The 12,583-nt window shown below is 50.0% G+C and overlaps 1 protein-coding gene and 1 long non-coding RNA gene across 22 annotated transcripts in view; one reads left to right on the top strand and one right to left on the bottom strand.

Moving 5' to 3' along the window:
- LOC116097077 overlaps nucleotides 1–12,583 on the bottom strand; it is a 36,886-nt gene that overhangs the window by 6,939 nt on the left and 17,364 nt on the right. The window lies entirely within an intron of this gene.
- The window catches only part of Camta1 (calmodulin binding transcription activator 1), an 858,665-nt gene that overhangs the window by 830,067 nt on the left and 16,015 nt on the right, over nucleotides 1–12,583 (top strand). For 11 of the 21 annotated variants that reach the window (XM_031379576.1, XM_031379569.1, XM_031379579.1 and 8 more), the window contains 8 exons: nucleotides 1,707–1,903; nucleotides 2,269–2,347; nucleotides 2,967–3,282; nucleotides 3,658–4,166; nucleotides 7,891–8,078; nucleotides 8,739–8,985; nucleotides 10,247–10,318; nucleotides 11,437–11,457. In XM_031379576.1, coding sequence (XP_031235436.1) covers nucleotides 1,707–1,903; nucleotides 2,269–2,347; nucleotides 2,967–3,282; nucleotides 3,658–4,166; nucleotides 7,891–8,078; nucleotides 8,739–8,985; nucleotides 10,247–10,318; nucleotides 11,437–11,457 — 1,629 coding nt within the window. The remainder of the gene's footprint in view (nucleotides 1–1,706; nucleotides 1,904–2,268; nucleotides 2,348–2,966; nucleotides 3,283–3,657; nucleotides 4,167–7,890; nucleotides 8,079–8,738; nucleotides 8,986–10,246; nucleotides 10,319–11,436; nucleotides 11,458–12,583) is intronic. The other 10 variants (XM_031379581.1, XM_031379582.1, XM_031379589.1 and 7 more) reach the window with 4 other exon arrangements.

The following is a 12,583-nucleotide window of genomic DNA, read 5'->3' as shown; positions in this document are numbered from 1 at the left end:
AAAAAAAGATTTTTGGATGTTTTTAAGCACTTCTGCTTTAAAAAGAAAAATCCACTTTAAAGAGACACCACATCCCTTGGTTTTAGAAGAAGCAGGAGTCAGCTATCGGTGTGACCCAGGTGGGAGCCACTTGCTGCCTGTGGTGGCTAGAGGGTTTTCAATAGTGACGACTCCCGTGAGACACAGCAGTGATGTGTCACCTGGAGATGACACAGAGAATGGCAAATCACCTGTGCCCCCACTTCACACAGAGTTGTTTCACTGGCTCCCCTCCCCCAACCCTCCTCTCTCCCCTCTGCCCCTCCCCCTGCTGCTTCTGATTGTTCTGCTTCTCCTCCTCTCAACTTAAACAAAATCCTCTCTAAAATGTAACATTTCAGTAAAGGAGAACTTATGCATATATTAGATTCATTATTACCCATATGAAGCTATGGTTTCTTAGACCCAAATATAATTATGTTATACTTCCCCTGTGCCCCCCACCTGCACACACACCCTGCCCCCGTACCCCCCATCTTCTCTCTGTAGCCTCCCAGACTCCCTGATTATTCTCTTGTAATTCCATGGCCTCTTTCATTGTCATTACATACATATGTATATATGTATATAGATACATAGATACGTACATATATACACACACATACACACATACACTCATGCACATACACACACTTACTCACGCACACACACACATATACACCCTACACATATACACACACCACCACACATACACACACACTCACGCACACCACACACACGCACACCACACACACTCATGCACACACACACCACCACACATACACACACTCATGCACACCACACACACACACCACCACACATACACTCACGAACACCACACACACATACACACTCATGCACACCACACACACATACACATGCACACACACACGCACACACTCACGCACACATACAATCATGCACACACCACACACACTCACACACATACTCATGCACATACCACACACATACACAACACTCATACACAAACTCACACACACACGCACACACATGCACACACACGCACACATACACTCATGCACACACACACTCACACCTACCACCTGCTCGGTTTATACAATGTTAGTTCCTTTCAAGGCTGACCACTTAACTGGTCAGTGTGCTCTGTCCTGGGGAGGTCACTTCCCTGACTCTCACCATTCAGAAATTGCCTGTAGTTCTTTGTGTAGGGTTGAGACCTTTGGCATGTCTATTGTATTCCTTTAAAAAAAAAATTAGTAGGGAGGCCAGCAAGATGGCTCTGCAGACAGGATTCTGCTCTTACGACGGACCCACTTTCAGTTCCCAGCACCCTTGGCTGTGGCTTGGGTAACTCTGCTCCAGAGAACCTAGCCTCCTATTCCAACCTTCTCAGGCATACATCTGCACTCATTTGCACATTCATAATTAATATATACATAATTAAAATAAAGCTGTGTGTATGTGCATACAAACCAGAGGGCAGCTTACATGTGGGTTCCAGAGGATCAAACCGTGATCCTCAGGGTTGGCAGCAGAAGCCTTCGCCCTTGGAGCCATGCCACTTTGCCAGCCCCATCTCTAGTTCTTAAGGATCCTTTGTTTTCAGTGTTAATGTGTCTCCTACTGACTGCTGACTGTCATGTGTCTCGCTTGCGTGGAAGAGGGCCTGGGGCCCTGGGTGTGATGTGTACTTTCTCGTGACACAGTGTGCATCGGGCGCTGGGACCCTAGGGAGCTGCTTCGAGAGTCGAGTGGTCGTTGTCTGTGAAAAGATGATGAGCCGAGCCTGCTGGGCCAAGTCCAAGCGTCTGATCCACTCGAAGACTTTCCGCGGAATGACCCTCCTCCACCTGGCCGCTGCCCAGGGCTACGCCACCCTGATCCAGACCCTCATCAAATGGCGGTAAGGCCAGGCGCAGAGGCCTCAGCCGTCCCCACTTCTCCATCTCCTGGGCTTTCCGGCTGGTGGCCAGGGATCTGCTTACTCAGCATGTGGCCCATGAGCCAGGGCTTTTTCCCAGGACTGGTCCCTGGAGATTTGTGCGGTCTTGTGCCCTAGACTGCCGAGTGAGACGTGAGATGTTAAGACATCCGGCTTCCTTTGGGCCTCTGTCGAATGGAGTCCAGTCTGCCCTGGGAGTCTAGAGTATTTCTTCACACCAAGGAGTCTGGGGGCCCAGTTTGGTTTCATTTTAATGGGTTCTGTGTTGTCCAGGGTCTCCTTTGGCCACTGGCTAATGTGTGGTACCTTTGTGCTATCCCCAACAGTACAAAGCATGCAGACAGCATTGACTTGGAACTGGAAGTCGATCCCCTGAACGTGGACCACTTCTCCTGTACTCCGCTGGTAAGGAAGAGGCTTGTCTGCCGGGCGGTGGTGGCGCACGCCTTTAACCCCAGCACTCGGGAGGCAGAGGCAGGCGAATCTCTATGAGTTCGAGGCCAGGCTGGTCTGCAAAGCGAGTTCCAGGACAGCTAGGGTTACACAGAGAAACCCTGTCTTAGAATGAAGGAACGAAGGAAGGCGGTTTATTTAGTCCCCTAACCATCTCTCTAAACTGACACAGGGACTCCGGACCCCAGTGGGATCCAAGAATGCCGCTTAAAAGATGAGACTCAAAACAGAATGTGATGCTGGTGCAGACTTCTAACATAAGCTTTCAGGAGATGGAATCAGGAGGTTTAGAAGTTCAAGGTCATCCTTGGCTACACAGTTCAAGTCCAGTCTGAGCTGTACTGAGACCCTTGTTGAATATAATACAAAGATAAATTCTAATCTGATGTCGGAAAGTGAATTTATAAACTCTGGGAGAGTGTTAGACATGCCTACCATTATTTCTTGTTGGAATCAGATAGCCGTAATGGCACCATTTATGCAGTGGCTTCACTGAGAGTGCCAGCACAATCAGTGTTTCCCCTGCTAGCAGCAGCAACAGTGACATCGTTTTTGTCTGCCTGTCCTGCAGATGTGGGCCTGTGCCCTGGGGCACTTGGAAGCGGCTGTGGTGCTCTACAAGTGGGACCGCCGGGCCATCTCCATCCCTGACTCTCTGGGGCGGCTGCCTCTGGGAATTGCCAGGTCGAGGGGCCACGTGAAGTTAGCAGAGTGTCTGGAACACCTGCAGAGAGACGAGCAGGCCCAGCTGGGGCAGTCCTCCCGGATCCACTGTGCCCCAAGCGAAGAGCCAACCACAGACAGCTGGATGGCCCAGTGGCAGAGGGAGGCCATGAGCCCTCCAGAAATACCCAAAGGAGTCACCGTCATTGCGAGCACCAATCCAGGTACAAATTCAGGAGGGTTTCATCTCGGGACTTGCTGCCTCCCCCATTGGCTATCTGCAGCTTCCCTTAAAGGAGTCTGTGGGAAACTCACATACATTTAAGGGGTGGTGGGAGGGGACTACGTACTGCTTCTGATTTTCCTTTAAAAGTAGTTAGTGGCCCTCCCAGTATGGAAAGTCTGTTTGTCCAGGAAACAAATACTTTTGGAGGAGGATTGTCTGAGTACAGTCTATGCTGCCGGGGAGTATTCATGCCTCAGGACCATGCCTTGCGCTCCGGCTTCGCCCTCCGTATCTCCCAGGCGTAAAGCATTAGTTCTGTAGGATTCCTACTTTCATCACCTGACCTGACTGTCCTTTCTACTGTACTTTTCAGAGCTGAGAAGACCTCGGTCTGAACCCTCTAATTACTACAGCACTGAGGGCCACAAAGATTATCCGGCTCCCAAAAAGCATAAATTGAACCCCGAGCCCTTCCAGGCAAGGCAGGAGAAGCTGCTCTGCACCGCACTGAGTCTGGAGCAGCCAAATATCAGGAGGCAGAGCCCTAGGTCTAATCAGTCCTCCCCCAGTGAAGGAGTGAGGGAGTACAGCCGGGAAGCAGCCCCTCCCACTCCAGAGACGGCAGCCTCCCAAGCGCCCGCATCTCAGCCTGTAGTAAAGTGGAGTTCCAAAGATCTTTACATTGGTGTGTCTACAGTACAGGTGACTGGAAATCCGAAGGGGACCAGTGTAGTAAAGGACGCGGCGCCTTCACAGGTGCGTCCGAGGGAACCAATGAGCGTCCTGATGTTGGCTAACAGAGAGGTGGTGAATACAGAGATGGGGGCCTACCGGGATAGGACAGAGCAGGAGGAATGCTCCCAGCCCATGGATGATATTCAGGTAAGGCTGCTCAGGTAAGCCCGCAGAAGCTCAAGCCTCGCAGTGGCCCCCAACACCACGATTCCGTTCTGAAAGTTGTGTGTCTTTCCACACCCACGCACCTGACCATCCCATCCCAGGAAGGGTTTGCAGTCTGGTCTTGCTCAAGGGGACATTGATTTATCTGCTTCCCTGGGACCAATTTCCAATTCCCTTTTTCCTTCTGCCAATCGGGCACCATGAATAGGGCCTGACTACGGGCCCTTAACAGAGCCCTCCCTCCAGTACCAGCCCCCTGAGGACTAAACTTACAACACTCTAATAATTGGTGCCCTGCTTCCTTGCAACCAGGATGGCAGCTTTGCCATTTTCGGTACTGGTTATAATAGAGTCAAGGCCCTAAAAATAGCCAGCAAGGAAGCCTGCAGCCGGGATTTGGATTATCTGAGTGACTTTGACCAGCACGGCCGTCATCTAGCCATTGTGAAGGGCATCTGTGGCTTGAGGCTCACGTGGCATGCAGTGAAATACCTCCGGGGCTAATAACTGACTGCCCTTGTAATGGACGCAGGAAGCAGGGTCCTCTGAGGGCACAGAAGTTGTCCAGACTAAACGAGGCACCAGAGTACCAGACGAAATCCGTGAGCTCAGATATGTAGAAGCAGTCAAATGGGCAACCAGAGGGCACGGTTTTCTGTGCTGTATTCCTTGGCCTCTGTTTCCAGATTCCTGTTGAAACATCCTGAAACAAAAGGAAAGTTGTAGAGCGCCTCCCACCGCCTAAGGGGTGATGCTGGAGGGGGAAGGCTGCGCCCCTGCCAGCAGGTCAGGGAGAGATGTATCTGCTGAGTCACACCTGAGCATTGCACACTGGGGGAGCTCTCAGGTTTTCTTTGAAGGACAACAACCTTGGCTGCCTATTACCAGTATAGCCCCTGCTCCTGGTGGACCCTGCCACTGATCTGCCAACAACCGTGTAGCCAGGAGGACGCCTGCCAAGTTAAACCAAATGACACCGTTTCGGCTTTGCACGTTACACCCTCCACTGGGCACAATCCTCAGCCCCTTTTAAGTTCTATCTAGAGATGTGGTCTCATTAAGTTCCCGGGCTGGCATCAAATCTCCAGCTTCAGCCTCCCAGGTAGCTAGGGTTAGAGATGCGTCCCACCACACCAGCCTCAGTCAGATAATGTAGACAAAAGGTGCTACGGGTTTGGTTTGGTTTGGTTTGGTTTGGCTTTTTCTGTAAAGAGCCACATGGTGACTATTCTCCGGCTTTGTGGCTCATACGGAAACTGTTATAGCCTTGGTTCTGCCACAAGAATATGAAAGGAACCGTGGACAAAGTTAAAGGGATGAGCGTAGCTGCAGTCTGGTAAAACTCGCATCACGCAAGCCAGCACCTGGCTCGGCCCTGCCTGCTACAGTCTGCCTGGTCCTTGCTGTGGACGGCTCCCGCTGGCACCTGGGGTGGTTACTTTCCCGCTTGGCATGATGAAACCAGCTGAAGGGGGCCGCTGGTTATCTCTGGTTCTGTTTGAAGGTATAATGCGTTGGGCTGGAGAAGGTAGGGCAGCGGAGGGAGCAAGAGGTGCCTGCTGTCTGCAAGGCAGTCAGGAAGCAGCTGGTTGCTGGTGCTCCTCGATTTCTGCTTGTTCAGCCCGCCCCCACCAGCCCACAGGGTGGAGCTGCCCACGTTCAGGGTGGACCTCCTCTTCTTAGTTAACCCTTTATGGAAACACTGTCATAGATAGTTGTTCACTGAGGAAATTTTATCTTAGGTATTTTAAATAGGGTTTTTTTGGGGGGGGGCTTCCTGATTTTTAGATTGTAAAATCTACTTTAGCCAACTTTAGGTAGCTGTCCGACTATCAGAAAAGTCTACGGTCAGCTCTGCTTCCTGTGTCAACTCCCAGTGCCCCCCCCCCCACACCTTCCACCCAGATCTGATTTCATTCCCAGCACTTTGCTTTTCTGGAAGCTTCACCTAACTGGGATGTAGTCTTCTATGTCTTAGTGTTGTAGTGACCAAAAGACCTGGTGTAGAGACGGGCTCACACATTTATGGCCATGGAGGGGTATGGCAGGGACCCACTGAGCGTGCTCAGGAACCAGACATGGAGCTGTGCTTTCAGAGACCTGTGCTTAACAGTGTGTGTCTTAGACTCTTCTGATACTGTGGGAGAAAGGTCTGTTCAGCACATAGTTGAACACAGTCTGTAGTAGCTGGGAGGTCAAGGCAGTTTGGAGCAGCTGCTCACCTTACTGCTCGAGTCAAGAGACACGGGCCAGCGAGTGCTTCTCTGCGCCCCGCTTGCCGTCCTTGTGGTGCACAGACCTGGATACCGGGCAGAGAGCAGTCCGCGCACAGTAAAGACCGGTCTTCCTTCATAAATGTCCACATCCAGGGGCTTCTCTCGGTGCTTCTAGGTTCTGTCAAGTGGACGGCATTTACTGTCACCTACTCCCAACAGCGAGAGCCTACTCACTGGAGGCTTCATAGCCTCCCCCAGCAACGCCACACGCTGGGGACCAGTGTGCAAAGCTTGAACCCATAGCACAGTAACTTTCTGGGCTGCCTTCATGGTAGGTGGGCGGCGCTTCCCCCTCTTTGGAGTTCTTCTGAGAACACCTGTCCTCTGAGCCAGAGGATCTGGTGAAAACCTAAACTGTTGCAATTTTGACTACCATGTTTTAAGAGGTGTGCAAGGAATTTTAGAAAGTTTATTTTTGCAAGTGTACGTGTGTGAGAGTGCATAACCACGTGCTGAGGTGGAGGGCTTCTCCCATTGCTCCCCACTGATGTTGTAAGGCAGGGAGAGTCTCTCCGCGAGCCTCCCAGAATCCTCCTGCGCTGAGTTTGCAGGCCATGTCGCTGCGCTCTGCCTTTGATGTGTGTGCTAGGGTTAGGCTCATGCACAGTGCTGCTTTCCAGAGCTGGACCATAGACCTTCCCTACGTGTAGGAGATCCAGAAGCAGGTGGGCATAGCTGAGCCAAGGCTCAGCAGATTGCTGTATCCGTAGCTCTGGGGTTTCCCAGCCAAGGAGCAGGGGCGTGGTCGGATATTGGTGAGGGAAGATGGCATCGTGGGGGCTGGCGAGCTCTTGCCCGAAGGTGAGAGAGGCTGATGATCTTGCAGAGGGCCGTGCCGGGTGGCTCTCAACTCCACTTCCAACACACAGACACACACGCACACACTTAATTAAAAATAGATACTTAAGGCTGACAGGGCGATGCAGCAGGTGACAGGGATTTGCCCTCAGCCTGTTCAGACTGAGCTTGGTGTCCTGGACCACAGGTAGAAGGAGAGAACGTGTTCCTGCATGGTCCTCTGGCTACGTGTGCAGGCACATAAATAAATGTCATATTTTTAAGATCTTGTTTTACCTGGGAACCCCCCTCACACACACTCACACCAGGTAAGGGGTCCATAACTGATACATGCTGTTGATAGTAGACCGTGGGCCCAAGACAAAAGCTCTCTCAGATATAACCAAGGTGTGAGGCCGAACTATGATTAGGAGATAATCGGGTCTCAGGGTGAGTCGCATCCTAACTTAAAATGCCATTTGAATGCATTGTATGGAGGCCTATGTTGGCTGTCTTCCCAACTTTCATATCCCTCCATGTCCTGTGCAGGGTCAAGTGGGGGGGGAATAAGAGTATGAAGGGTTGGTTGGTTTGTTTGTTTTGTTTTGTTTTGTTGTTCTAAGCTCATGTGTTCTGTGGCCGTCTGGTTGCAGGTGAACATGATGACCTTGGCGGAGCATATCATCGAGGCCACACCAGACCGAATCAAGCAGGAGAACTTTGTGCCCGTGCAGTCCTCAGCCTTGGAAAGAACAGAGCCGGCCACCATTAACAGTACGATGAGCTGGCTGGCCAGTTACCTCGCTGACGCTGACCGTCTGCCCAGCGCTGCCCACATCAGGTTGGGAAGCCTTGGGCTCGGGGATCCTCTGGCTAGGATAAAGGCTTGGATTTAACTGGAGGCAGGCAGGCCAAGGGTAAAGAGAGACTTTCCCAAGGAGAGCACAGGACCCTGGTTCTGTCAGCTCTCCATCTGTCGCTTTCTCCCACATTAGTGTTTACAAGGTGCCGTGTCATGGGGCTGGAGAGATGGCTCAGGGGTTAAGAGCATCGACTGCTCTTCCAGAGGACCTCAGTTCAGGTCCCAGCAACCACATGGTGGCTCACAACCATCTGCAATGGGAGCTGATGCCCTCTTCTGGCCTGCACGTGTACATGCAGATAGAGCACTCATATACATAAAATAAATACATCTTTTAAATAAAGAGCTGATGCTATCTCAGGATATGCCTCCTTTGGCTAAAGTTTCCTAGAGCCCAGGTAGTGTCCTTAGCGGGCTTAGTATTTAGCACAGTGCTAAACTAGTAATAGGTGCTCAGTAGGAACTTCACCAAAGTGCAACCAAAGTGTTGAGTGTGTTTAGCCACCCACAAACAGAGTAGAGGTGTCTTACCGGCCAGGGTAGCTTCAGGTAGATTCTGTCTTGTCTTATTAATTCCTGGGGTATTAACGGACGGTGACAGTAGCCGCTAACCGTCTCCGATTTCTCCTCTTGTCTTAGGAGTGCGTACACTGAGCCCCTAACTCCGTCTTCTAATGCCAGCTTGAGTCCCGCAGGCTCTCCAGTCAGTGAGGTGGCTTTCGAGAAACCCAGCCTTCCCTCTGCGGCAGACTGGTCGGAATTCCTGAGTGCGTCCACCAGCGAGAAGGTGGAGAATGAGCTCGCTCAGCTCACACTGTCCGACCACGAACAGAGGGAGCTCTATGAAGCTGCTAGGCTCGTCCAGACAGCCTTCCGGAAGTACAAGGTAAAGGAGGAGCGTGCGTCCTGGCCCCCTTTCCTTGTGGTTTGTGGTCTGATAAAATGTCTCTTGGAAGATGTTATGTTACGTTGTATTATTATCGTAATAACTTTCAGGAGCTTTAGTCAAATGCAACCAGTGGGGTGGCTCTCATCAACTTCTTGTTGGTAAGCTGACATGCCAGCCCTGAGGGACGCGTGGCCTTGAGGACTGTGGGCTGCCCTGAGCCCCTGGGGACTCAGTCACCATCTTAGACATATGCTGTCATTGGGGTGGGGGGTGAGGCTGGGTGGAAATCTGTTACCTTCTACACATTCCTGACGGAATTTACGGCTGTTTCCAGAGGTGTTAAAAAAAAAAAAAAGCCGGGCATGGTGGTGCATGCCTTTAATCCCAGCACTTGGGAGGCAGAGGCAGGCGGATTTCTGAGTTCGAGACCAGCCTGGTCTACAAAGTGAGTTCCAGGACAGCCAGGGCTATACAGAAAAACCCTGTCTCGAAAAACAAAAAACAAACAAGCAAACAAACAAACAAAAAAACCAGTCAGGTTATTAAGAAAGACTGCAGAGAGCCTGTCAGATCAGTAGTGCAATAACTAATTTGTTTAAAAAAAAAAAAAAAAAAACAACTCTTAAATGCATATTTTAGGCCTCTTAACATCCAAATATAGGGGTTTTTTTGTTTTTGGTTTTTTTGGGTTTGTTTGTTTGTTTTTCGAGACAGGGTTTCTCTGTATAGCCCTGGCTGTCCTGGAACTCACTCTGTAGACCAGGCTGGCCTCGAACTCAGAAATCCACCTGCCTCTGCCTCCCAAGTGCTGGGATTAAAGATTTGCGCCACCACTGCCTGGCATGGTTTGATTTTTAAAAGCAAAAATAGTTGGAGATTTATTCTAAAATTTATTTTTCTTACTTTTTAGTGATTGTTGTCAATGTGGTCCAGTAAACTTGGGTTTTAGTTCTTGGGCTGGCACATAACATGAGTAAAGTTTTTAACTTTTTGTATAATGACAATTCTTTTGATGACAGTTATTTGAGGGTGTCAGATCCCTGGAACTAGAGTTGCAGACGGTTGTGAGCTGCCATGTGGTTGCTAGGAATTGAACTCAGGATCTCTGGAAGAGCAGCCAGTGCTCTTAACTGCTGAGCCATCTCTCAAGCCTCCATTTGTTGAGAATTGTTAATGTTAGTTTATCTGACTTGAGTAAAGGTTTCAGCTCTTTGTATGTTGACGAAGGTTTACTGATCTCCCTCATTTCACCTTTCAGGGCAGACCTCTGCGGGAACAGCAGGAAGTGGCCGCTGCCGTCATCCAGCGCTGTTACAGGAAGTACAAACAGGTAAACTCAGCTGTGTGTCCCAGAAGGGAAGGGCACCTGCCACAAAGACCTAACTTGAATTGCTGTAATTAAGAACCCTAGAGGAAGAAAACAGCAGACTAGCAGGCAGGCCTGTCTCATGGAGGCCTTGCTGCCAGCCTGTGGGGTAGCTGGACTGTGGGGGCCCAGGTCTGCCTGTCTCCAGGAGCACTGTAGTCTCAGAGCTTCTCCAAGCAGTCGTATTGCCATTCAGGTAGGAAGAAGCAGGCTCGGAAAGTGTAAGCAGAAGTCAGAGTTTATAGCTATCCGGGGCGTTATAAAATACTGAAACTTCATTAGCTTTAGACTCCGTGTTAAACCTTAGTCATTTTACTGGGAACAGTGGCACAAGCCTCTAGTCCCAGCACTCAAAGACTAAGACAGAAGGATGGCAAGTTCAAGGCCAACCTGGACCCACTCTTACATACATGCTGTCGATTCTGGAGAAGGTTTTAGAGAGAAAACCTTGGACTCACTTTATTTTCTTGGGCCTTGAGTAACCCTTACATTGTTATGGAAGGATATTGCATGCTAGCTGTATAATGACTACAGAGATATTTGGGATCCTGTTTCTCCTTCTGATCCAGGATTTTGGTTTCTAACACATTTTACTGTTTTGTTTTCCAAACTTCTTTAAACTCTGTCAAGGGCAGGGAGGCAAGGGATCCAGCTCTGGCCATTTGAGTCCGAGATCCCAGACACTGAAGGTTTATTGTGTAAAACGCTGACACCATGGTCCCTTTGTCTCTGTGATTGGTGGGCAGGCTTCAGGTTAGCACTAGATTATGTCATACCCAGAATCGAGATTTCAATTCTGTGATGACAGCGGGTATTTTTAAAAATAACTAATGAATGAATGAAGTGAAAGGCCCCTGCTGAGTGTATGTTGTCTTCGGCTAGGAAGATGGAAGGCATTGTCTTTGGAAGTGTGAGAACTGCAGGAACAGTGTTTTGGCAGGTGGAAGACCTTAGCACAGCCAGGCTGCCTTCTCGTTGCTTTTGGTTTGGGTTGGGAGTTGTACTGGTTTGGGGATTGTTTTGGTTTGTTCCCTCTGTGTGGTAAAGTAACATTAATTTGTATTTTCTGTTTCTCCCCCAAGCTGACATGGATAGCCTTGAAGGTAATGATCCACCAAGTCCTCTCACAAACCATTTCACCAGAGTCACCAGAGCCATATTGTCACCAGCCACAAGGAGGGGTCATTAAGATGGCACAGGCACCAAACATTCCTTTGCTAAGCCAGCCAGCCAGCCACACTAGCTCTGTCCTTGGGGACCTGTGGTCTTTCTAGTGGAGGAGGTCTGGGGTTACTAACAGGTGGACCTTTCCATGGCTGGGGCAATTGTGAAAGCCGGTGACTTTGGACCTAGTGAATAGTAGGCAAATACCTAATTTCTGTGAAGGGCTTCACCATGGGCCCAGGGACCAGAACATGCACTATGTTCAGGGTACAGTGACATGATCCCTACAAGCTCCGTAAGCTGCAGTGCTCCTGCCTTAGAGGACTTTGGATGGGTGGAGAGGAATCGAAAGCAGCTCAAGGGAGAGCTGGCTTGCTTTTTGGACATTCTGAGAAGTCCGCTTCCTTTGCTGGTGTTATGGCACAGCTAGCGATGTGGTTCGGCATGGGGGAAGGGTTCTGAGTGGTCAGTCCCTTAACGGTAGAAAGTTGCCTTAAGGGCTTCGTGGGACTTCCTCACTGTGTCAGAAACTCCCACATGGCATGGTGGCGAGCTTTGTGTTCCTAGGGCCACAAGACTGATTCGGGAGCCAGGCCCTGCTCCTGTCCCTTCCTCAGATCTGTGGCTGTGGAGTAGGTTGGTTGGGGGTCTCTGGCATGGCTTCCAAGTAGCTCAGCCTCCCAGGGCCCATTCCCAGGCTGCTGTATGTGTCTGATGAGAGTTGTTACTCTTTTGTAGGATGAAATGACTTAAGTGTCAGCGTTTCATGATAAGCCTTGTATTTGGGACCTTGTAACTCCATCAGAAATTTGTGGCATGGAGCAAATTAGAGATGCTGACTTCTAGGTAGCTCTTTGTATGAGTGGAATCAAGAGGCAGACTAAGAATCAAAATGTTTCTAAATTGGATAGTAAATTCTCATCTTAAAACACAGCTTAAGTTTTTATGTTTTAAATGCCTTTGGAAATCTTGAGAAGAGGCAGAATCTGTTGCTGTGTGAGGATGGAGATACAGTGTTGCCTGCAGGCCTCCCTGAAGGGAGGATGGAGATACAGTGTTGCCTGC

Source organism: Mastomys coucha, unplaced genomic scaffold, assembly GCF_008632895.1.
Source record: "Mastomys coucha isolate ucsf_1 unplaced genomic scaffold, UCSF_Mcou_1 pScaffold18, whole genome shotgun sequence".
NCBI classification, from domain to species: Eukaryota; Metazoa; Chordata; class Mammalia; order Rodentia; family Muridae; genus Mastomys; species Mastomys coucha.
The sequence above is the reverse complement of the archived record's forward strand: the minus strand, read 5'-3'. Positions and strand labels throughout refer to the sequence as shown.